Source organism: Panthera uncia, assembly GCF_023721935.1.
Source record: "Panthera uncia isolate 11264 chromosome C1 unlocalized genomic scaffold, Puncia_PCG_1.0 HiC_scaffold_3, whole genome shotgun sequence".
Classification (NCBI taxonomy): domain Eukaryota; kingdom Metazoa; phylum Chordata; class Mammalia; order Carnivora; family Felidae; genus Panthera; species Panthera uncia.
The window spans coordinates 26934141-26957308 of record NW_026057584.1 but is presented as its reverse complement, the minus strand read 5'-3'; the positions used below and the strand labels follow the sequence as shown (position 1 = coordinate 26957308).

The 23168-nt window shown below is 36.0% G+C and overlaps 1 protein-coding gene and 1 long non-coding RNA gene across 14 annotated transcripts in view; one reads left to right on the top strand and one right to left on the bottom strand.

Moving 5' to 3' along the window:
• The window catches only part of MAP2 (microtubule associated protein 2), a 280060-nt gene that overhangs the window by 215563 nt on the left and 41329 nt on the right, over positions 1 to 23168 (top strand). For 11 of the 12 annotated variants that reach the window (XM_049615018.1, XM_049615017.1, XM_049615016.1 and 8 more), the window contains exons 6-7: positions 12350 to 12463; positions 14768 to 14845. In XM_049615018.1, the coding sequence (XP_049470975.1) occupies positions 12350 to 12463; positions 14768 to 14845 (192 nt within the window). Of the gene's footprint in view, positions 1 to 12349; positions 12464 to 14767; positions 14846 to 18240; positions 18416 to 23168 lie in introns of those variants that run through there. The other variant, XM_049615014.1, reaches the window with a different exon arrangement.
• On the bottom strand, positions 6884 to 21894 carry LOC125911247 (uncharacterized). 2 transcript variants are annotated; one of them, XR_007454296.1, is made up of 3 exons: positions 21252 to 21894; positions 14030 to 14224; positions 6884 to 7090 (listed from the first exon to the last, which is right to left on the bottom strand). It is a non-coding gene; the product is annotated as an uncharacterized LOC125911247 (long non-coding RNA). The 2 variants fall into 2 exon arrangements; XR_007454295.1 differs by lacking the exon at positions 6884 to 7090 and adding an exon at positions 12329 to 12402.

Below are 23168 nucleotides of genomic sequence, written 5' to 3'. Positions count from 1 at the left end.
TATTTGGGGTAATAATGATCCCTGTGATCCCTGTCCTCATGAAATATCTGCCATCCAGCCCATGAAAATTATAGTGCTTGAAATGCCCTGTGGACCACACTGAACTTAACACATGATCTGAATGAAGCATTAAAAATACTGCTCAAGATGGGGTGCCTGGGTGGCTCAGTCGGTTAAGCATCTGACTTCAACTCAGGTTATGATCTCATGGTTCATGGGTTCAAGCCCCACATAGGGCTCTGTACTGACAGCTCGGAGCCTGGAGCCCGCTTCAGAATCTGTGTTTCCCTGTTTCTCTGCCTCTCCCCCACTCACGTTCTCTCTCTCTCTCTTTCTCTCTCTTTCTCTCTCTCTTTCTCTCTCTCAAAAATAAATAAACATTAAAATAAATTTTTTTAAATACTCTCAAGAACTTGGATGTTTTGGTGACACAGATTTCCTTTCTAGTTGGATTTCATTGTTTAAGGAGGAGTAAATTGAAGCTACCCTCACTGATAATTTAATATCTTAGGACTGGATTCACCAGATGAGATTGAATTTGTTTTTTGGTTTTTTTTTTTTTTTTTTAGTGTGAAAAATTATAAACTTCCCAAATTATGTTTAACTTTTTAAAGTAAATTTTTAAAATGATGAGCATTTCTTCAATTCTAATTGGAAATGCTTGAGTCTCCTGTGCCCCAAATAATGCTGAGTTTCACCTCTGCCTTATGCTCTGTGATGCAATTGGATATGAAAAAACTATATAAATACAAAGTGTTTTTCTTCACCTGGTCTGTAGAGAAGTGAAAATTACCACATATGCTTTTTAGAAAATATTTTGGAAAATCTATTTGATTAAAATATTGAGGTGGTTCTTTTATTTTGTCCTATAAAATTTTAAGTATGATGCTTTAATTCATATGGTTGCATTAAGACCATACTTCTCTTCCTATAGCTTTTGATCACCTTTTTCCTATCAGACCACGTTATTCATGCCTCTGCATTTCATGTTGCATGTCAGAATTAGCCAAAAAACAAAAAAAGAGCAGAAATAACAAAGTTCCCTGATTTCATGAAAGTTTTTCCTTTTATACCAAACTTTTCTTCAGGAAAACAAAACCCCAAAATAAGCCCAAATAAAACATTATTGAGGGGTAGAGGATATCTCTAAAAGTTGGGAAGAAAGTCTTGGTAAACTTTCAAGGGAAATAGAAATGAACCAGAAATGTTTTCAGGCTTTTTCTTAGAACCAGGAATTGGGCAACCGGTTTGTGATCTACCGTGTACGAAATAACAAAATTATAATTTCATTTTGAAAAAATAAAAGCTACAAGTCCTGATATACAAATTTTTCTTATGCCTCAGGAAGAAAATAATATACCGTTTCATATGTTTTTCATAGTAAATTGGATTTTACTGCCATGAAATGAAATGAAGGTTTATGAAATCTGATTTACCTTAGCATGAAGTAACCCCATCTATCCCTTACATGGGATTGTGGTTTTCATGCCAAATGAAACTCTCTGTTTTTAAACATAGTATAGCTTATAGTTACAGTAGCATCTGCCTACCTGGGACCTGCCCTAAGCAAAATTATGAAGAAAATAAAACTTACCTTGAACACCTTTGGCTTTGCTTCCTGAATCTCCATTTCTTCGTTTTCTTCAGATTGTCTGTACGCATCTGAAGCTACCTCATATGGTCAGGATCCCCCCCTCAACCCCATGCAAATCCCTTGCTTGATGTCAGCCTACCCACCTAGATAACATCTGGTCCTTACTTTTTTTTTTTTTCAATTCTGCCACTCCATCAAAATCAATCTATTTTTCTCTTTCTGCTGGGCTTCTACAATAGAACAACCAGAACTGTTACCATAATCAGTTACAGCTTTATGCTTTCTAGATGTTGTTTACATTCTGATATAAAGCTTCAATGTCTTTGGCTGATTGAAGCACGATATAGATGGCACCCACAATTTGCAAGTATTTCTAGAAGTATACTTTGTAACAATGATACCAATACACAGAGAAGAGATAGAGATTGACATGGTAAATGACACTGAAGCAAAATCATCAATGTAAAATTTTATTTCAACAGATCTCTAAGAGGTATTTTCTAAAGTAGAATGTGTATGTTATTTGCAAATTTCTGAAGAAAACTTTGAAGTTACTATTACTTGTTCTTGTTTGTTATACATAATGAAACTTTTGAATCTGTGGATGGAGAGAAATTCATTTAATAACATTTTCTATGGGATGCATTAATCAATCCAGAATACAAAAGTAGTCATCTTTATTCTAGAATAATTTTTGTCATGAAGAAATTAAAAATTCTATTGAAGTCTTTCCTCTTTCCTATCATAATGTGACCAAATTACAAATATAACTTTGGACTTGACACTTATTTTCTTACTTAAAGGATCTTGCAAAGTCTCTTGATTTTGCTACTTAGAGGTCCTAGAAAAAAGTCTTTAGGGGCGCCTGGGTGGCTCAGTCGGTTAAGCGTCCGACTTCAGCTCAGGTCATGATCTCATGGACCTTGAGTTCGAGCCCCGCGGTGGGCTCTGGGCTGATGGCTCAGAGCCTGGAGCCTACTTCCGATTCTGTGTCTCCATCTCTCTCTGCCCCTCCCCTGTTCATGCTCTGTCTCTCTCTGTCTCAAAAATAAATAAACTTTAAAAAAAAATTAAAAAAAGAAAAAAGTCTTTATTACCAATTTTACTTGTTTGGAACTTTTTCAGAGAATGTGCCACACTTATCTTGTGTTGTGGCTGAGCTTTTATTTAACAAAAAGTATTAATGAATAATAGAGGGATAGCTCAAAACTCTATCTTCTTATTTTTCTTTTTGTTTTATTTTCACGGCATTTTATTTTTCAGAATTTCATAATGTAATTAATTCTATTGTACCTTTGCCCACAGATTATTGAATTACGGTTCTCTGGTATATGTATATTCATTTATAATTTGAAATTTATAAAGAATTACCATATACACTTATTAGTGACTTGAAATCTGCCAAGTGGTTTTGGGGCTTGTGTAAAGAGAATATTTGTGGATGATATTTTATATAGCTATAATGGCAAAAATAAAACAGGCAGTTATAGAAGATGGAGAATCACTTACTTAAAACATTTATAGTTCATGAGAGACTTGATAAGAAGAAAGCACATAAGGTTGATGTATATGCTGCTATTTGCACATTCATTCTTGGAAACATGGTGGGACTGGAGGCTTAAGCAAACTATAAATGCATAAAAATCATGTTGGTCTCTCTATGTGCTGATTGTACCCTACGATGTGTTGTGAACAAAGTGGTTTTCCCATCACACAGTTCCTAAATTCCATATGCTTCTAGGTCACAAGGCCTCCAAAGGCCTTACATACAAAGCATGCAAGTTATACTATGATGGGGATGAGATAGAAGCAGTGAACAAAAGGTGATTTCTGCCATTTTATCATAACAAACACTTTCTCCTAGAAGAAATAACTAAGTTTATAGAAGTAACTAGTAAAAACTATTCCCGGTATATAGACAACTTACATTTCGAAAGTTTACTCCAATGACTTTTTTTGGAACCTGGAATACTTTTCCATTTTTCCATCATATCCTCTGTCTGAAGCATTCCTAGGTTTTGAAACTATAGGAACATAGGGGTACCTGGGTGGCTCAGTCGGTTGAGCGTCTGACTTTGGCTCAGGTCATGATCTCACGGTTTGTGACTTCGAGCCCCGTGTCGGGCTCTGTGCTGACAGCTCAGAGCCTGGAGCCTGCTTCAGATTCTGTGTCTCCCTCTCTCTGTGCCTTCCCCACTCACACTGTCTCTCTCTCGCGCGCACACTCTCAAAAATAAATAAACATTTAAAAAAAATTTGAAACTATAGGAACATTGATTCACCCAAATCCTAGCCTCACTCTAGGTGGTCAAAGTCTTTGAGGTACTCAAGTACAAGTGGAACTTTAAAAACATGGAGAGACTTTTATGTGTATGAGTGCTGGCACACACACACACACACACACACACACACACTACTGCATTTCTACACAAACGTTTAAATTTTGTTTATCCCACAGTTACTCTAAGTGTGAATTTATTTAAGGTCTCTTAGTTTTATTGATATTTCATCTTCCCATTAATGTTATTAATGATGTCTCATTGGACTTAATGCAGAGATGTTATTAATGTTATTAATAACGTCTCAAGACTTAATTGACCTCAAATGCATTTCTCCTCCATAAACTAAATTGATCTTTGTTTTAATCAGTAAGTCTTTAGAAGAAATCTTTGGAAGAAAAGGCTGGTATGCAAAGACCTACAGCTGCAACATTGGCAAGGGTGACCCTTTGAGATCAGAGTCTGACTAAGGAAGGATATGCCAGTGCTGGCCTCTTTAATTAATGCTGAGGTGCCAAGGAAACAAACAAACAAAAACCAACAATCTGCTCTTTTAGTTTCCTTCTTCACCAGTTGATTGCAGGAAATAGTTTCAGAGGAACCATTTGCTCTCCAAATTAAGCAAGGAACTTTTCTTCTTTCCCTGTTTTTATGAATTTATCAAGGGTATTTGTCTAGCACAGTGCTTCCAACTACACAGTGCTTTCCTTGTTGACTAGCTTCCATCAGCAGCAGCAATTAGCACCCGTTTCCTAGGCAACCATTCTGTACCCTACTGAGAAAAACCTTTCCTTGTCAGGAGCATTCTGTCTAAAATTGTTTTGTTTTCCTTCTTTCACAAGTGTACGGTAGGCTTACTTGTCATTTCTTTTAACACGGCATTATTATGTCCATTATTCTTAAAAGCAGAAACATTTACTGGCTTTTATATTCCATATGGTTGAATTTATTGTTAGTGTCTCTTACTTCTCCCTTAACAACCTGAAAGAAATCAACAAAAATATGTTCTCAAGCATATGCCAACTTGTTTTGGATTTTTTGTCCACAGTCTAATTGGTGAGCCTTTGCTTGTTCAAGTAATCACAGCTGGTCCTGATGAAAACTCAAAGAGTACACGTTCAAAATCAAACTTCTGTGTCTACCAACAATGTCGTGTTGCTCAGAGGCAAGTTGAAGTTTCCAGGACCACTGAGAAAGTTTTAACTCCATTGCTTTTGTTATGAATCAGCCAAGCAATATCAATAGATTAACATAACAAAATAACTAAACTAGAAATATGTGCCAAAAAACAGGGCCTTGGGACTGTGTTAAAAATTTGACGTGATAAAATACCAGAGGAACATAGCAACGGTATAGCATGAATCAGCACTTGGAATAAGCCAGAAGGTTATAACAGCTATACATGCTGAATAGTATTGCATACTACTGAATAATACTATAGGTAGAGTAAAATCTAGTTTATCATTTTAGTTTAATGGCAGGCACCTGACATATTGTGTGTTAGGCAGTGGTTCAGCATTTAGGCGAGGAGGTACTCATGGGGGAAAATGACAGAATTATCTCTGTATGTGGCAAGAACTTTCGTATCTTTTTATCTTGTCAGTCAAATGATGATTATAGACTTCGATGACCGCAAGACAGCAAGAGTGATTAAACCAGTGATACAGAATTTAAATGAGCAACTGATCTATATATCATTGCATTTAATTGCCACAACACACTAAAAGGTGAACACCAGTTTAATTCCCACTTTACAGATCGGGAATCTGAAGGTTAGACAGATTGTCACTCACTTGCAGCTAGTAAGAGATAGAGGCAGAATTTTCTGACACCACAATCTACTCTAAAATATTTGAACTACACCAATATAATTCAAAGTGTTGTCTAAATGGGACCGTAAGTTACCTTTATCCATTATTTTGCCAGTTTTCCCATCAAGAAAATGTATTATTGTGTGGATTCAATATGTTGATGAGAAATAAAAGTGCCTGGGGTAGCAACTTATAAATTTGTATCACAATATGATGTTTATTCATTATTTAGGTGAAATATGAGTAGCTTAGCATGATATCTTTTGAGGATTATCAGGTAGGTTTCTGTAGATGCAAAGCATGTCTTAATTAGTGTCTTATCCCTATTTACCTCCTATATGTATTTCCACCAGTTTATTTCCCCAGTACCAACAAAAAATATTCTTTCTTTCCAGAATTCATTTTATCTACCAAGGGCTTCCTTGATAGTGTTTTTTGAATACTGGCCCCATCTCCATTGCCCAGAATAAGTTTTTAGGACAGACGTCACTTTTTACTTACAGGTGTTTATCTATATAGTGATGATCTGTTATCACCCATGGCTCTGTCACCTGGGTTGTATCTTTAAATCCCTTATTTTGTATCAGCCTATCATTTTAATAGACAAATGTGTTTTAAATCAGTTGATTTTAATGTTTTCCTTCAAACTGATTTAGGGTCGCATTACTTACCAAATTAGATCCCAGTTGTCATTCATTTTATTTAGATATGATATGATTTAGAACCATGTCATGAAATATTTTTGTAATACTTACAGAAACTGTCTCACTAACTGTAATGACACTATTGAAAAATAATAATATTCAAATACTGGTTCTCACTTCAATGCAAAAACTACCATTAGTTATTTACATTGAGAACCTGACATTAACAAGAGTGAAAATAAAATACAAATTATATACACTCCTTAACTAAGGCAATTTTTAACATAAACTAAAAAATATCCACTACCAGAAAACTTTAGATGTTCAAAAGAAAGATAACTGAGTTCTTAATAATTTCTGCTTATGCTAAGAAGTATAACGTTTTCAGCTGTGAAGATCAATGTTACCTTTCAGTTATGTATAATAATTTCGCAGTTTATGTGTAATCTAGATTCATCTTTAATTTTATGAACAACTAAGTCCTATTTATAGTTTTATACATATAATGTGTCAAAGAAAAAATAACCAAAAAATAGAGTAGAAAGTAGGATAGGGAATAAAGAAGTAGAAAAAATAAACAATGAAAAATTAAAATGTAGCTCTTACCTGAAAAAAGATTTTTTCATGTTGCTAATAGTTCTCAGGAGAAGACAGGGGTTATCAGGCCTCTTGGAGTGCTGTCCAGAAGATGGTCCTAAATTGGGACGCTAGCAGAAATCTAGAGCAGGTCATAGCCCAGGACCTCTGCAGCCAGGAAAATGGCTATGAAGCCAGAAAATAAATAACAAAGTTTTTACTTCCCTCTAGCTTTGTCTAGGAAAGTCAAAGCAAAACCAAAAAACACTGTCCCTGAAATCAACATAGATGATTGCAGATTAACTCTATTATCTGATGTTCATAATAGTAATAGGCTAGTTGGTCTGGACCTTTGGTTGCTCTTCCTTTGAAGCAGAAATACCAGAAGACCCAGAAGAATGTATGACTGGGGGAAATAAAGACAACTTGGTGAAGAACTCCTTGGAAGTCTCAAGTTCCTTGATGTTCCAGGCCTGTTCTATAATTATGCAATTGAGTCTGCACAGCAACTTGTGAGACAAGTGCTATTAGTATTTCCATTTCATGGATGAGGGATTGAAACCCAATTAGTCCGAGTAAATTTCATATTTTTTTAAAAATTTTTTTTAACGTTTTATTTATTTTTGAGACAGAGAGAGACAGAGCATGAACGGGGGAGGGGCAGAGAGAGAGGGAGACACAGAATCGGAAGCAGACTCCAGGCTCTGAGCCATCAGCCCAGAGCCCAATGAGGGGCTCGAACTCACGGACGGCGAGATCGTGACCTGAGCTGAAGTTGGACGCCCAACCGACTGAGCCACCCAGGCGCCCCTTAATTTTTTTATTGTGTTTTTTTTTTTTTTAAGAGAGAGAGAAAATGTGATGTGGGTAGGGGCAGAGAGAGACAGAGACACAGAATCTGAAGCAGGCTCCAGGCTCCAAGCTGTCGGCACAGAGCCTGACGCGGGGCTTGATCTCATGGACCACAAGATCATGACCTGAGCTGAAGTTGGACACTTAACCGACTGACCCACCCAGGCACTCCATTCCAAGTAAATTTCTTAGTATGAAATAACTAGAAAGTAGCAATGCTAGAGTTTGTGCCCATATTTCTCAGAATTAAAGTCCATGTGACTTCCTTTAATCTACAATATAAAAGGGAATGATCTCCCAGATAGAAAGATTTGTTGGATAGATGGATGGTTTGATGGATGGATAAGTGGATAGAGTCATTTAATAGATATTTGTAGAATGAATGAGTAAATTATATATAGATATAGATTATAGATATAGATAGCTATATAGATACATCATACACACATCATAACTCTTATATTTTTATCTTTGTAGGTCTGATTTTGTGACTCTCTTCCTTTGTCTTCTGTGTTTGTTTGGCATGTTTACCGTTAATTTTCTCTGAACTTTCCTCAAACCTTGAGTGAATTTTCTCCTGTCCCAGGAGCCAGGCTTTAAGGGTAAAACTCACCCAGAGATCTGCTGATTAGGTTTCTGTTGGGAAAAGGCCATCTGTCCTTGGGGGGAGGAAGCTACCACCCTGCACTGACAGCAGCCTTTGCTTAGAGGAAGATTTTAAAGTGACTGGACCAATTGAAACCCTCAGGATAATCCTATGCTCATGTTTTATTGCACTGGGAAAATAATATGAGACAATGTGATATTTCCTGTTTGAAAAGTTTTAGCAATATTACGCTTTCAAAAAAAATGAAGATAATATGTCATTATCTTGGCTCCCACACAGCCTGTTTGCTTATTCTAAAATAGCATTTCTTAAAGTCAGTTAAGTTCTTTTAAGGAAAAATAGATAATTAATTCTCCCATGACTGAGTTAAATTATTTTCTTACACATTTTGCTTAAATATATACAAATGTAAAATTACCTTATTCATAAGCTCTTATTCAACTGTGAAACTCAAACACATTTATAAATCAATTTTATCTGAAACAACAAAGCCAACAAAATTCAAATGTTCCACTACTTATTATGTAAAATAAACTATTGCTTTACTGAAACTAAACTATTGCTCACAAGAAATGGGGTAATGGGTGATAACAGTGCATTTTTATTTAGGTTGGACATGTCCACACTAACTGGAGAAAAGTAATGATCCTATTTTTCCTTTCCTTGTCTCTAGAATATTTTGAAAGTCTGTTGTGTAGTGTACCATGATGTTATTTGGCCTACGTCTTCTGTGAATGCATTTTTTATTGTAGAGCGTTCACTCACCCCTGTTCTCTTCTCATTAGCCCACAACAGGTAAACTAATTGTCTATGGTGTCACAATTATTCTAAATGCAATTCCAAACAAAAAGACAAATAATGTGGCATTGCTCAGTTATAATTTGTTCACACAAACCAATAGATACTTTTTATTATTTTTACTGGATTATTTTTCCAAATTAAGAAATTTTATTCATGTTAAGTATTTGCAGACTCTAGAAAATTCATCAGTAGTTACACAAGAATCTGGAACGCTCATTTAAGAAATACTGTTTTGAAATACATCAAAACTTAAACAAGAACTCAGTAAATAATTAATTTGGGGAGGTTTAAGTTAGTAAATATAATAACGAGCATGGATTATTTCTAAGCTTGTGTAAATAGCATGAACAAAACCTTTCATGTTAACTTTTCATACTTTCAAAAAACTTTGTTAGGCATCCAGTCTGAGTAAACAAAAACGAGAGGAGCTTCAAGTACCGCAACAGTGATAAAGAGAAAGTCCTTGACTTGGGAAACTCTACAAAGCAAGGGAGATAAGGCATGTGTACCAGCACAATTCCATGCAAGATGTACTAAGTGCCATAGGAGATACTATACTTGGTGTAAATGCCACCAGGGTAATGCAGGAATGATCCATAAGATACACGGGTTTCATATATGTCCCAGTTTCCTCTGTGTTTGCTCCACCTCTCCATTACACTGAATTTCCTATGAAACACTGAGGTTCTAGAAGAACTGAAAATCATTTTATTGATTTTAACTGTCTGAATTTTATTGAAAATGATTATATGGAAGTGAGGTAAGTTATCTATTACACTATTCAACTTTATCTACAAGATATATAGGTATGCAGGTAGATGGCTGATAGAGAGGACAGATAGATGGATACATACATACATACATACATACATAGATGGGCGGATACGTAGTTATTGCTCAGTTGTGGTCAATTACTTGTTTCATAGTCGCAGAATACATTCAGGAATAGCAGTTTTGTACTTTAGGTAGAGGAGCAGGTCTGAGAGTGAATGTTACTTTAGTTCATACCTTTAGAAGAATTTATGTATTTCCACTGGGCATTCTCACATGACTGTTAGGGAAGTTTATGGTTATTTTCTCATTATTCCTTCTGCTGTTTTTCTGCTTGAGACAAAGAACAGCCTAATAGTCAGGGAATCTGGGTTCTAATTTCAGTTTGCCTCCACTGACTGTGTGAACTTGAGCAAATCTCATAACCATGCCTAGCCTATATTTCCTCACCTACAAAATGAGAGAATATAGATCCAATCTACTCTTCAAGCCCTTTTAGCTCTACAGCTGTGGTGCTGTGAATTAAATTGCATAGGATAAAACCACCTTACAAGAATGAGCTGTATCTTATTAGTTTGAAATCATAATTATTCTTTACATTTTTTGCAATATTAAGAGAAGATCCTTCTTAGTTTAAGCTAAATTGAGAGTATAAAATGTGTCGTGTAAAAAAAATCTTTTATGAAGAATACTGAGTACATAAATATATGAGACAAATTTGCTGGAGCCTTGTTTAGAAATTAAAACTTTTTCAGAAATAATTTTAAGTAGTCTGTCAGTACTTGCTCTTTGAATACTTAAAGTTTGAATGAGGTCTCCAGCTTCCTAAAATTATATTTCAAGAATAAAAGAAATATTACATCACATTTAGTTTAGTTATAGTACCTGAAGCATTTTACAAGATCCCAATTATTTGAAAGTTAGTTTTCTAAGTATGATATTTATAGTGAGAATGTCTAATTCTCTGGCCTGTTAGTCGTCTATTTCCTCATCTGAAACATAGAAGTAACAATAGTAAATCATTCATTGAAATAATGAGGGCAAACACTTTAGCAGAGTGCTTGGCACATAGCACCGTATTTTTAAAAAGCTGCTTCTATTCCTGTGACTGCTACCCGGTCTAGATAAGAGTGTTTCTACAGTGCATCAAGACTGTATGTAGGCTATAGTGTCAAGTGGCTATTTAAAAATCAGGAAGTTAGATATATGATGGCAAATATACTCAATAAGGTGATCTAGCTTTTAAAATTCAGATAAATCCTATGCAAGTGGATTGCTCACCCCAAAAGCTGGGTTTCAAGCACTATACTCTGTCATCCTGGGTGGGGTAAGGAAGGCTTTCCAGAGAAGGCTAAATCTAAATGAACCAGGAAAAAATAGGATTCCCACTGCCCTCTATCAACCTGCTTGTAAATGTGCAAATTCTGATCATAGAAAAGTCAAAGTAAGGATTTATTCTGAAAGCTAACATAAGAGAACAAATCCCACTGCCCCACCCTCCTTGTGTAGTACAACTTGTTTCTGTAAGGGCGGTACATGGGATTATTTGCTACTTCTTTCATTTTTAGTTGATGATATACAGAACATTGTTTCTTGAATATTTATCTGACTTGGTTATATAAAATTAGCACTGGGATATGCTCCAGGAGGCCCCACTTCAGCCCAAAAACTAGTTCTCTGGCATCTCACAAACCGGTTATTTTAATGACGAACCCCCCCTTAACCCCATCTTGTGGAATGAAACTATTGTCCTGACGAGGTAAGTATATATCATATGGCCTTAAAAATCTTTAAAACTTCTGCTGTCTCAAAAAGTAGTAGCTCTTTAGAAAGAGACCATCTGATATATCATTTCCATGTGTTTCATTCAAATTTTATCTTCCCAGGATTTTCTTAATCAGTATTGTTTACACTGATCCTGAATAATGCTGTTTGATCACAAATTCACATTTTGAGGCCTCATTTTTAGGTTTTAAATCATGGTATTTCGGCAAATCAGCATAGAAACTATTGTAAAGAAAGTTTTCTGGAAAACCACAAAACATACTAAGTCCAAGATGAATCTTCTCTTCTCTGAATTTGTGTTACTTGGTACAAAAACTTTGTTTCTGTTTGCATGAACAGCTTTTAAAAACAAATTGCCATCCAAATTAATTATTTTTTTTTATTCTGTGTTCATTTTGCATAGCTCCCAGAATGCCAAACCCTTTTTTTCTCTTTATTCTTTTTTCTTTTTCTGATTACAATATATGTATTTGTGTTTTATCTACAATTTAATAAATTCTATCGTACTTATTTGGGGGGGGGATAGAAAATAAAATCTTAATCAGCCATATTGTTTCCTTACGCTTCCTCTTTGCTGCCTGTTTTGGACGTCTCATTACTTTCTTTTCTTTTGTTACTGTGTATTACAGAGGAGGTGTCTGCAAGGATCGTTCAAGTAGTCACGGCTGAGGCTGTAGCAGTCCTGAAAGGTGAACAAGAGAAAGAAGCTGAACATAAAGTCCAGCCTGCAGCTCTGCCTTTAGGTAAATGGGAAAGAACCCTCGGTCAGGGGCTATGCCTGCTGTGCCCTGATCACAGGACCAAGTCTTCATGTTCAAAGGAAGGCCCTACTTCATACTTCATCCTTACATATAACGTTCATCAAACACCTCTGTTGGGAGGCGCTGGCACCTGTTTTCACTTTCTTCCCAGGCTCATTTGTGGTATTTGGACAGTCTTTAGGGTAATAAGCTTATAGTTAGACTTTGCCCCTAAATCGTTTTTAAATTTTCATTTCTAGACCACTGGAGATACTTACTATAGAAATAAAGCCAATGCATATTGATGTCACGACACCCACTTGTATAGAAAATGTGTTAAAACTTTAATTAGAAATGATTATTTCCCTTTATGGATTTTGGCGAATGATTGTCTAGTCTTATTTCAGTCTCCCTGAACCAGCTATAGAAAACCTATAGTCAGGGCTTTGTTAGAATCATGAGTGACTTTGTATCCCAGTATGGTCTTCACTTGGTTCATCTAAGGGCACTAGATAGCATTGCTCTCTCCCTTGGTCACAAGTCAGATGCTCTCCAGAGCCAAACAAGTAATGTAATGGTGTTTGCCAAAGAAAACACTCTCAGCCAAAGGCTTGCTGACTCTTCTCTAAATAGATGGCAGATAGATAGATAGATAGATAGATACATGGTAGATAGGTAGATAGATAGATAGATAGATAGATAGATAGATAGATAGAAGAGAGATAGGTAAATGATAGATACATGGTAGATAGGTAGATAGATAGATAGATGTAGGTGTATATACATGCAAAGACACAAAAAAGAAAACTCTTAGGTTCAACATATGTCTATTTCACAGGTACATATAACTAATCCACAGAAAAGTATAATTTTAAAGCCTAAAAAAATAGTACATATCCAACGCATGTCTCATGTACCCTTAATATTTGATTTTCTGGTCAGTACCCCTTTAAGCAATTTGAGCAACTCAAAAAATTAAGCAATTAAAATTCTGCTCTCCCAGAATAATCAATACTCATTATTTGTAGTAGAATGTTCTTTGATTATAAAGGTTTATTTTTCTCTTAAAACAGGAGGGAAAGTATATTATTCAAAGCATTGACCTTCTGCTTGTGGTTCACTTCTATTCCTTAAATAGAAGACCCCCACCCATTTTTTTTAAAATTTGAAACTTGAGGGGAGCCTGGGTGGCTGAGTCGGTTAAGTGTCCAACTTCAGCTCAGGTCATGATCTCACGGTTCATGACTCCGAGCCCTGCGTCGGACTCTGTGCTGACAGCTTGGAGCCTGGAGCCTGCTTCAGATTCTGTGTCTCCCTGTCTCTCCGCCCCTCCCCTACTTGCGCTCTGTCTCAAACAAACATTTAAAAATTAATTAATTAATTAATTAAAATAAAAATCGAAACCTGAAAATGTGTTATATAGAAACCTATGGGTCAAGGGGTTAAGAAGTTGCCTGTGACCCCAAAGCTCCAACTAGTAACTGATTTAGGAGAAGGGAAAACAGATGCTCTTTAAAATAGGTTTTCCTCTGGCCTTGATGATAAACATTTCCTTTCGCAATTTCTCACCTTCATAGGAGTAGTCATAAAGAAGGCAAGAGTCTTGAAAAGAAGTAGAGTTAACTGTGGTGTTAACATCTTTTAGAACCTTTCTCTTTGGCTCTCTATGTATAATGCCCAGGCCAGAAGATTACTCAGCTCCCACTAGTTCATGGTTTCCGTCTGAAGGTTGCCTCAGGCTCTGATAGCTTCATTTTTTCTTTTCTGAGAATACATAACAGAAGATGCATTTTGACATTAGACTCAGTGGACAAAATGTTGTTTAAAAAAAATACATCACCTATAATACTGTGAATGACGAAGGTTACATATGTTTCCAGATCAAAAATTTAAACAATATAGAGTTCTAATTTTTTTTTCAGTCAGCCAAGCTAAATCCAAACTACAGTGCTTGCCTGTGCATTTGAATACAGTAGATTAGGGCCAGAATAAAATATTATATTAATCAAACAAGCAGACACAAATTAATGGGATTAATGATAGAACTTTAGCAGGCATCAGTAATCCATTCTTTAGAGGGAAGACAAAATGAATTTTTTAAAATATTAAATGCTTTTCTTTCTTTTTAGGTTCTTTAAAATATGTGAATCAGGTAATGGGACAAAAAAATAAGTCAAGCGCAACTTACTATTGAATCTTTTCCTAATTTCGTGGAGTGGCCTTTTTAGAGATGGCAGAGCTGTTATCCATCTACTGACCTAGCAGGATTAATTGCTGTATCTCGTTTTTCCACTGTTTGCTCTTTAGCAGCTGAAGAGACACCTAATCTGCCTCCTTCTCCACCTCCATCACCAGCCTCAGAACAGACTGTCACAGTGGAGGAAGGTAAGGCCTATTGGACTTTTTGAGGTTTGTCTTCTGGTAAAGTGTAAATGGACATCAATCCATAAGCAGTGGACTTCAGTATAGGTTAGTACATGACCCAGCTGAGAGCTGTCTGTTTCAAACAGTCAAGAAGAAACAAAGACTCTACATAAATGTATAATCATTTATCTATACAAAATCAGAAGTAGAGGAATATGGTAAATAAAAAAAGGAAAAATCACCTTGATGCAGGAGAAGGTAACTCTGTTTAAATTGCTCAAATAGGTACAGAGAACCAGTTCACTTAATTAATGTAAATGTTTTGACAGAGAAGATACAATCCTATCTTATAAGTGACTGAACAAAAATAAATTTATTGGTGAAATTATAAGGAAGTGTTGTCTGAAATTGTCTCTGTTTTGCTCACTATTGTGCTGCCAAGGCCTTCCCTAGGGCCTGGCCCATAGCAAACTCTCAATAAATATTAATGAATAAATGAAGAAGTCAATGAATGAATTTGATATTGAGAGCAGTGAACTGGAAGCTGAGATCATGGTTTCTTTCCTGCTGAGACCTGTTATTGTCTATGAATATATTTATGCTTTTATTCAACATAAAATGCTATGTCAGCTTTTCAGTTCCAATAAAACAGAGGGATGCCTTTGAAGAATATTCATTCAGAATCTGAGCTGAGAGGCACTACTGAAAAGCAAACTATTACTGGTTTTCTGACTTAGATCAGTTAACTTTTGTGTATTGTTTGAGTTACAGGCAAAGACAGAGAAGAGCGATAGCTAAAGTTTTGTTTCAATATAATTTAGTTTTCATATAGCAAAATCAGAATTTTAAAGCTATTTCATTTTATTCACTTACTGTTTTATTTATTTTCCTTTTGTTGTCCCTTTTAGCAATTATTTTACTGGGTTAAAAATTGAACAATGTCACAAAAGAGTCATTTTTTTTGTTATAATTTATAGTTAGGTTCATTTAAAATATTCCTTGAGTTCCTCAATACAGATTTTCCGAGTTACAGCACTGTAAACTATCAATAAACATAATTTATTTATCATCACAGATTTATAAACCTAAACTTCTTTTAATGAGGTTTTTCTTTCTTAAATTGAGGCATTTTTCTAATTTACTGCCTGAAATAGCATTAACTGAGCTAAATTATTCTAAAGAATAAAAGAAAATTTGTGGACTATAATTAGTGGATATAATCAGGATTATTAGTCAATTTCCTGAAAATGTGATTTGATCTCTTCCTTTATAGATTTGAAAGATTTTTTTGTCCTTATTTTCATCCATTCATTGACACATATTTGCGGAGCACCTACAGTGTTCCCAGCACTCTTTAAATTCTAAGTATACACTAGTGGGCAAAACAGACATGATCCCTGCTTGTAAGGAGCACAGAGTCTGGTGGAGAACAGCAATCCAATAAATAAGCTTACAAATAATTTCAAGTTGGATTAGCACTAGGAAGGAAAAGAATAGAGCTTTAAGATAGAACAAGGGAAATCTTGTTTTATTGGATGGTGAGAAGACAGTTAAGGAGCTGAGCTCAAAAGCATGAGGAAGAGTTGGTCAAGCAAAGATGCAGGGAAAAGGGCATTTGGGGTGGAGAGACCAGGACATGCAGCGGAACTCAGGTGGACAGGAACATGAAGTGTTCTAGCAACTAAAGACTTCGCATGGCTACTGGGTAGTGAGAAAGGGGTTGAGTAGTGAAGGAGTTTAAGAGTCAGCGGTAGCCAACTTGGTTCATGAGCCTGGATTTCACTGGGGATGCACTGGAGAACTTTCCATGACAGCTGTACTTCCCTCAGGCCATTGAAAATGTTTCTGAGCCTCTACTTAAAGCCTTTCAAGTATCAGAGAATCTTCTTAACTCAAGATGGTCACTTGGGTATGATGTTCACTCCAAAATCGGCTGGAAAGCTAGTAATTTACTCTTCTTATTCTTATATGGGAGTTGGAGCGGAAAGGGTAGTAGGATCCGTCTATCTGCCTGGGAATTCACCCAATCTGCTTTCTGATTGGTGTGCATATAATGAAAATATAAATAAGCCATAGAATCGTTTTCATATTTTGATACACTTTCCAGAGTAACTATTTCCTTATATTTCGAGATTGCTTTCCCCAAGTTGTTTTGAATATATTTGGGGAAATTTTCAACTTACGTCCTATTGAAGATGATCCAAGATATTTTATCTTTAACATTTTTCAAACCAAACTTGTATTTTTATTGAATTATTACTTTTTATTTTTTTTGAAAGAAAGCATTAAACTATATGAATGTCTAATGATTTGCTTTTCAAAGGATAACCATTTTTTACTTATATGAAAAATATATATGTCCTTTATAAACTCTACCTCATTAATTTAAAAGATCAAGTAATATTCTTATATATGTGAAAGATATGGGTCTAGGTAATTCTACTAGCCCTGTCTGATTTTAGGCCACCCTGAAAGCATGTATAATTTTTTTTTAGGTTTTGTTTATCAGAAAATAAATAGTGAAAAGTTACAAGACAGGATTCAACTCTTCAGTTTTTCAAACCAATTGGTTTGCAAAGACCTGGGAAAAATTCTATTAATGTATAGCTCATAGCAGGTTGGGTGGAAAAGGAGTATGTGGGTTTTTCATCTGCAAGATTTTTTTTTTTACCTACCTCAACACACCCTCAAGGAAACTTTAATCTAAAGGCATGTGACTGCCAATTCATTTATACAAATGTAAGAGAGCTCTTAGATTAAATTGAGTAATTCAATGTTTTTGAGGATGTGATTATTTTTATGTTATCAAAAATTTTTAAATCTGTTCTTTCCCAAAGGGGAAGCATGAACGCTTCCACCAAAAATAATTTAAGATGTTAATTACTGTAAGTTATGAATATTCATTTATTATAATTGATGTAATAATAATTCTCAGAATGTGTGCTTATTTGGGGAAACAAAGGGATTTTGATGGCAAAAATAAATCAGTAGCACACTTAAAAGGAAACTCAGGTACAGTGAATCAATTAATACTGCACTAGTTGTCATGTTTTCAGATTAATCTCCTTTTTCTTTTTGGCCTAACCATAATAGTTGTCATTTGGACTGAACTGTTAGAATTTGGAAGCCTGTGCAAGAACAATGGAATCATCTGAAAATAGAACCAGGAAACTTTCTGCCCTCTTAGGTTTGCTCCAGAATCCTAGGGTGGTGTTTTCCTGTGTCAGTGATGTTGTAAGGTTATCGTTGCTAATCTGAAAGTATTTTTCCTTCCAACTCACTCTGGGCAGCAAAAGCTTGCAGAATGGAAAGGGCTTAGAGATAGTGGAGAACAATGTAAGTAGAGCCAATTGCCCCCAGGTGGTGGGACAGAAGCTGCGATGCCAGGACAGGCAAAATCACGAAGTCACTGATACCCCAAGAGACTCCGTGTCTATTACAAAGTGACTACTCATTTGTACCAAAGGGTACAGACCAAGGCTGGGTTTTATGTGGCAAATCTTACTTTAACTCAATATAGAGTTTCCAATGCTTTAAAAAAAAAATTGTACAAAAACAAATCAGGGAGATGTACTCCTCCACTGAAATCAGGTAAGCTTCATTTCTGAATATTATCATTATGCAACAGAACTATGTAAAAGTCCAAGATTCATCAGGTAACCATATCCTTTGAAATATCACATTATCAAATGAAATAGAATATTTCATGGTGAAAGCAGAGTCCCTCTCCCAAAACAGGTGTACTTTTAGTAAAAGGAAACATTCAATCCTGACCATAAACGACAAAACTAACTTATGAAATGAATTTACTTTTTATAAATCTCTCAACTCTGGCTTTGGTGTATCAAATGAATGGAAAGCACAGGTACATGACAAGTTGAGTATATCGAAGACAAAGATGCTAACATACATGGAGTCCAGCATCACACTTGGCATTTTCTCGGATATCTCCTCATTTAATCCTCCCAGCAGCCCACAGAGATAGATATATTCACTTCCACTTTTTGCCCCTGGATGTCATGGCTAGTAATTCAGGATTGCAATCCAAATCTCAGTCCCTGCAGTCATAGCCCACTGTGTCCCTAAAGCCATTCTTATCTTGGTTCTTAATGTAGGGCTAAGAAATGGAAGTGATCTTCCAATGAGGGTTTTTTTTTGTTTAAGCTCCTGGACCAATTTCCTTTTTTTTTTTTTTTTTTTTTTGAAACCATACCAAAATAAATAATTCATTTACTTATAATTAGTATGTATCCCACCTCCACTGGGTGTGAACCAAGAACACCTGCCATTCACGATTCCATAGCAAATAAGATCTATTTCTTTTATCATTATTGTTGGAACCAAGCACACTGGTTGGTCTTAGCTAGCCATGGTCCTCTTAGTATAACTTCCCTAGCACATCTCTGCAACTTGTAGATGGACTTGAGGCTCATAGGTCCTAAACAGAGACTTGGAGCACCTACAGCTAATAGTACCAAGACTGGACTTTGCCAGACATTCATTCTTTTTGGAGTTGCCTGGCCATACAGATACTACAGAGAAACTCCTTTTCACTGCAGTCCTTAAAGTTTTTTGCTGTTTTTGTTGTTTTCTGTTTAGAGTCAAAGTTTTCAGAATAGAAAATACTGTTTCTTTGAAATGTTACAGATCTGAAGCAAGACTCTGTACTGTTTTCACATTTTGGCACTTTCGAAAACAAGCAATGGCAACAAGAAAGAGGAGATCAAAATCTTCAAAAGGCTAATGCATTCAAGGAGTATTGCCTTTAAACTACCAGCTCTCAGCTTTAAATTCTTTCATTTTACATTATAGTTAACCCCTATTCCCCAAAAAATGTTGAAAAGCAGAGAGACAAATATGCCATTTTCACTTATTGTTAGTCCATGCAATCTATTGAGCATATTGGAAGTTTTAGAAGTAACTTGCGTACATGAGGTGTTTAGAGCCTTAAGGAGTCCTGGAGGAAATATGAATGGCTAGGACATGTGACAAGCCCGGGGCTTATGATTCAGCCAGTGTTGTAGGCCAATTATCTCAGTCAGTTATCTGCTCAGCTGAGAAATCGTGCCGAGTTGAACTAAGAATATCAAATGTAATTTTAGTCTTCTGCTACCCCCTGATATAATAAGCATCATGGCTGAGAAAGTTCTGAGCATCCAGCCCCAAAAAATATAACATGGAACAATCAGTAAATAATGTGCTCAAAAGATTAAAAGCATTCCCTCTATAAATGTTATTTTAGTATCCTTATGATTTTAGATTTATTTCCAGTTGGCAGGACTTTGTTGCTGAAAATTAGTTATTGCCCTAAAAATACAGTGCATTTTCAAATAAATGCTCTAATCCATCTGCTTAAGTTTTGATAGAAATAAAAATTATACAGAGAGATACACAGACTTTCAGTAAATCTTAATCATTCTTATTATTGAAAGTTATGAAATTTAAAACTTATTTCTCTCTATAAGTAAACAAATAGTGATTAGCAAGTTCAGTAACCTGGCATGTAGGCCTGAGATGTAGTGTGTATACCACATCAGAAGCCGAATATTGTTTGCTGTCATCATCCTTAAAGCTCACGAAATATACCAGAATCCAAGTGCGAGCAGACTAACCTACACTTGTGTTTTTAAGGACATATATTTAAATAAGGCTGATTTCTAAGCCAAGACACTGGAAAGGATAGAAGTGAGAGCAGTTCTTTTAGCATTTCAATGAGAAATATGCAATGAGGGTTTAAAATATAAAGACAGCCAAGAGCCAGAGGTGCAAATGAAATCACATAGAATAAAGTCTTGGTGAATCTGAATCCAGCTCTGTGGAACTTCTCAGCTAATTATATCACTTTTACGCTTTCAGAAGAAAAAGAAAAGGAAATGATTTATATTATTAGGGACTTTCTTAAAACCATCTACCTTCACAGCCATGCAAATGAGAACCAGTGTTAGAAAGGACACCCCTAGGATTTGGCATCCAAAGAAAGATCTATGGAGCTATGCCACTGTGCTCTCCTTAGCAAGACAGAAAAGAATAATACACTACAGATTTTTCTCAACTGGATTGGAATTAAAAATGGCTTTCTGGTGAAAGTCATTAACAAAAAATTAAATTAACCAAAGTGCTAACTATGTGAGCATCCTAGATAATTAAGGTTGTGCTTCAAACAGGACTGTTTTCCTCTATAATTGTATAGCATCAGGTCCTAACACTTTTCTTCTTTTTTAACTTATAAAAATATTGACAGAAGCATGAAAAGAACCTGCTTGAAAACATTTCTTCCAAATACTGCTTTTGTATTGTAATGCTTTGTTTCTATTCCAGTGTTTTTGTGGTTATTCTGACTTGTTTGAGGGGAATGTATAGACCATTTCTTATGTATACAGTAAAGGGTGTTAGCACATTTGATTTATTAAATCAATGGCAAGGTTACCTAAGGCATAGTGTAAATTCAGTGGCTGCTGAAGCATGAAACATTCACTCTCTCCCATCCTCCATCAGCTTGGTCTTGCTAATTCCCCTCCATCCCGCTCTGCTGGTTCTGTAGCCCATTGTGTCCTTGTGCAGGTGTTTGTCTCGTTCGTCTGATCTTGTGTCTGTCTTGTCCAGTTCTCCCTGCAGTTTCTTCCTGTGTGTCTGTTTGTAGATGAAGGGGCTGAGGATCAAGTGGGTCCTCTACACAGGTTCCCCAGCCATGAACCTGCCACCAGCGGGGAGAGGCGTAGGCTCCTAGCCCCCTCCATCTCGGTGTCTGTGCCTGATGATGACCCTTGCAATTCCGATGAGGAGTACTATGAGCATCCTTTGTTCAGCTCACAATGGACTACCTCTAGTGTGCTCCCCAGTGTCCCAGCGCAGAGTGCAGAGGCCCACTTAGGCCAGGAGAAAGGTGAACCAAGCATGGTCCCTTTTTGCTCCTCCTCCCCAGCCTGCAGCTTTGACCACATGCATCATACTAAGTGTACCTTTGTATGTGGGGTGGGAGGGGAAAGAGCCTGTTTTTTCCACATGAAAGTGAAGTCCCTATATAGTTTGTATGTCTAGCGAAATACCTCATGTACAAGAAGCCTTATTTGAGGCATGTGAGTGTTTTCTTTTTCTGTATCATTGCTTCTGAGAAGAAGGCAAAAGAGATGGGGGAGTGAAACGGAGGGAGCAAAAGGAGTTCAATTAAAGTTTGACTCCTTTCTGCTCCCTGTAAATAAATCAGTGGGGGAAGAATATATCCTCTTACTCAAACTGAAGAAGAGGATCCTGTATATAATTTTTCCTCTTTGGATACATAATATTACTAGGACCAGACTTAAATAGAATTAGCCTTCTTTTTAGTGCCATGTTAATACAATAGCTCTTTAGAAGGGAAAGATTGTGAATCTGTTTGGAACAGAATTAATGTTACAAAATGAATGTATTTCTCCAAAACACTTAATCCTCTACAGAAAGTAGAGAGGCTCCCCCAGGTGACTGAATATTGGCTAACATCAGCAGACCTGGGCTAAAGTGAAGGAACTGATCCACAGCCTTTGTCATCATCCCACCCTCATAAAGCTAGAAGACCCTAGTGTATACCTGGCTGTGATGAGGGTAAAAAAGGTGGGCGGTGGGCTGCAATTTATCTCATTCTAATTAGGTAGTTTTGTAAAGGAAAACAAAATTAGAGCTAAAAACATTTTTTGCATAGGTGAAGAGGTTATTCTCAAATAGGGAGAAATGACTTGTTTGCATGAAGAGTTTATTTTCATATGAGACAGCATTTAATGTAAGGGCCGATAGTTCCAAGGCAACAGGGAATAAATTCATAGCTTACCAGCTACATTCATGATAATAAACTTCTTCAAGGGTGCTTTGGAAAACAAAGAGCCCCAATGGCTCGGACACTCTGACAGAGAAATCTAACCCATACTAAGTTCTTCCAATAGCGTGAACTTACCACAGTTAAGAGAAATATGTGAAATTTTGAATAAAGAACAAGTGCAGTGGAAATAAACATGATTTATAGGAAATAAGGAAAGGGAAAGCTAAAAGGTTATGTAGATTTGGAAAACATGTCGATTAAATTGATTAGACTTTATACAACAAGGTGACTTTAAAAGTCTCATCATCTGTAATCAAAATCTCTAATTCTATGCATTGTAAAAATGGCCTTAATAATAATTTGGAGTCTGAAATTTTAAAATGTTACTTACATAATTAAATGATAAAAATGAAAGTGGCTGGGTGCTAAATGGGAGGAAATAGATGAAGTATTTCTCTCCCCTGCCCCACCCAAGAATTTTAATATTTCTCAAAAAAAAAAAAAAAGAAAAGAAAAGAAAATTCCTTTCCTTTCCATCTGTAGTCTTTCTCACCG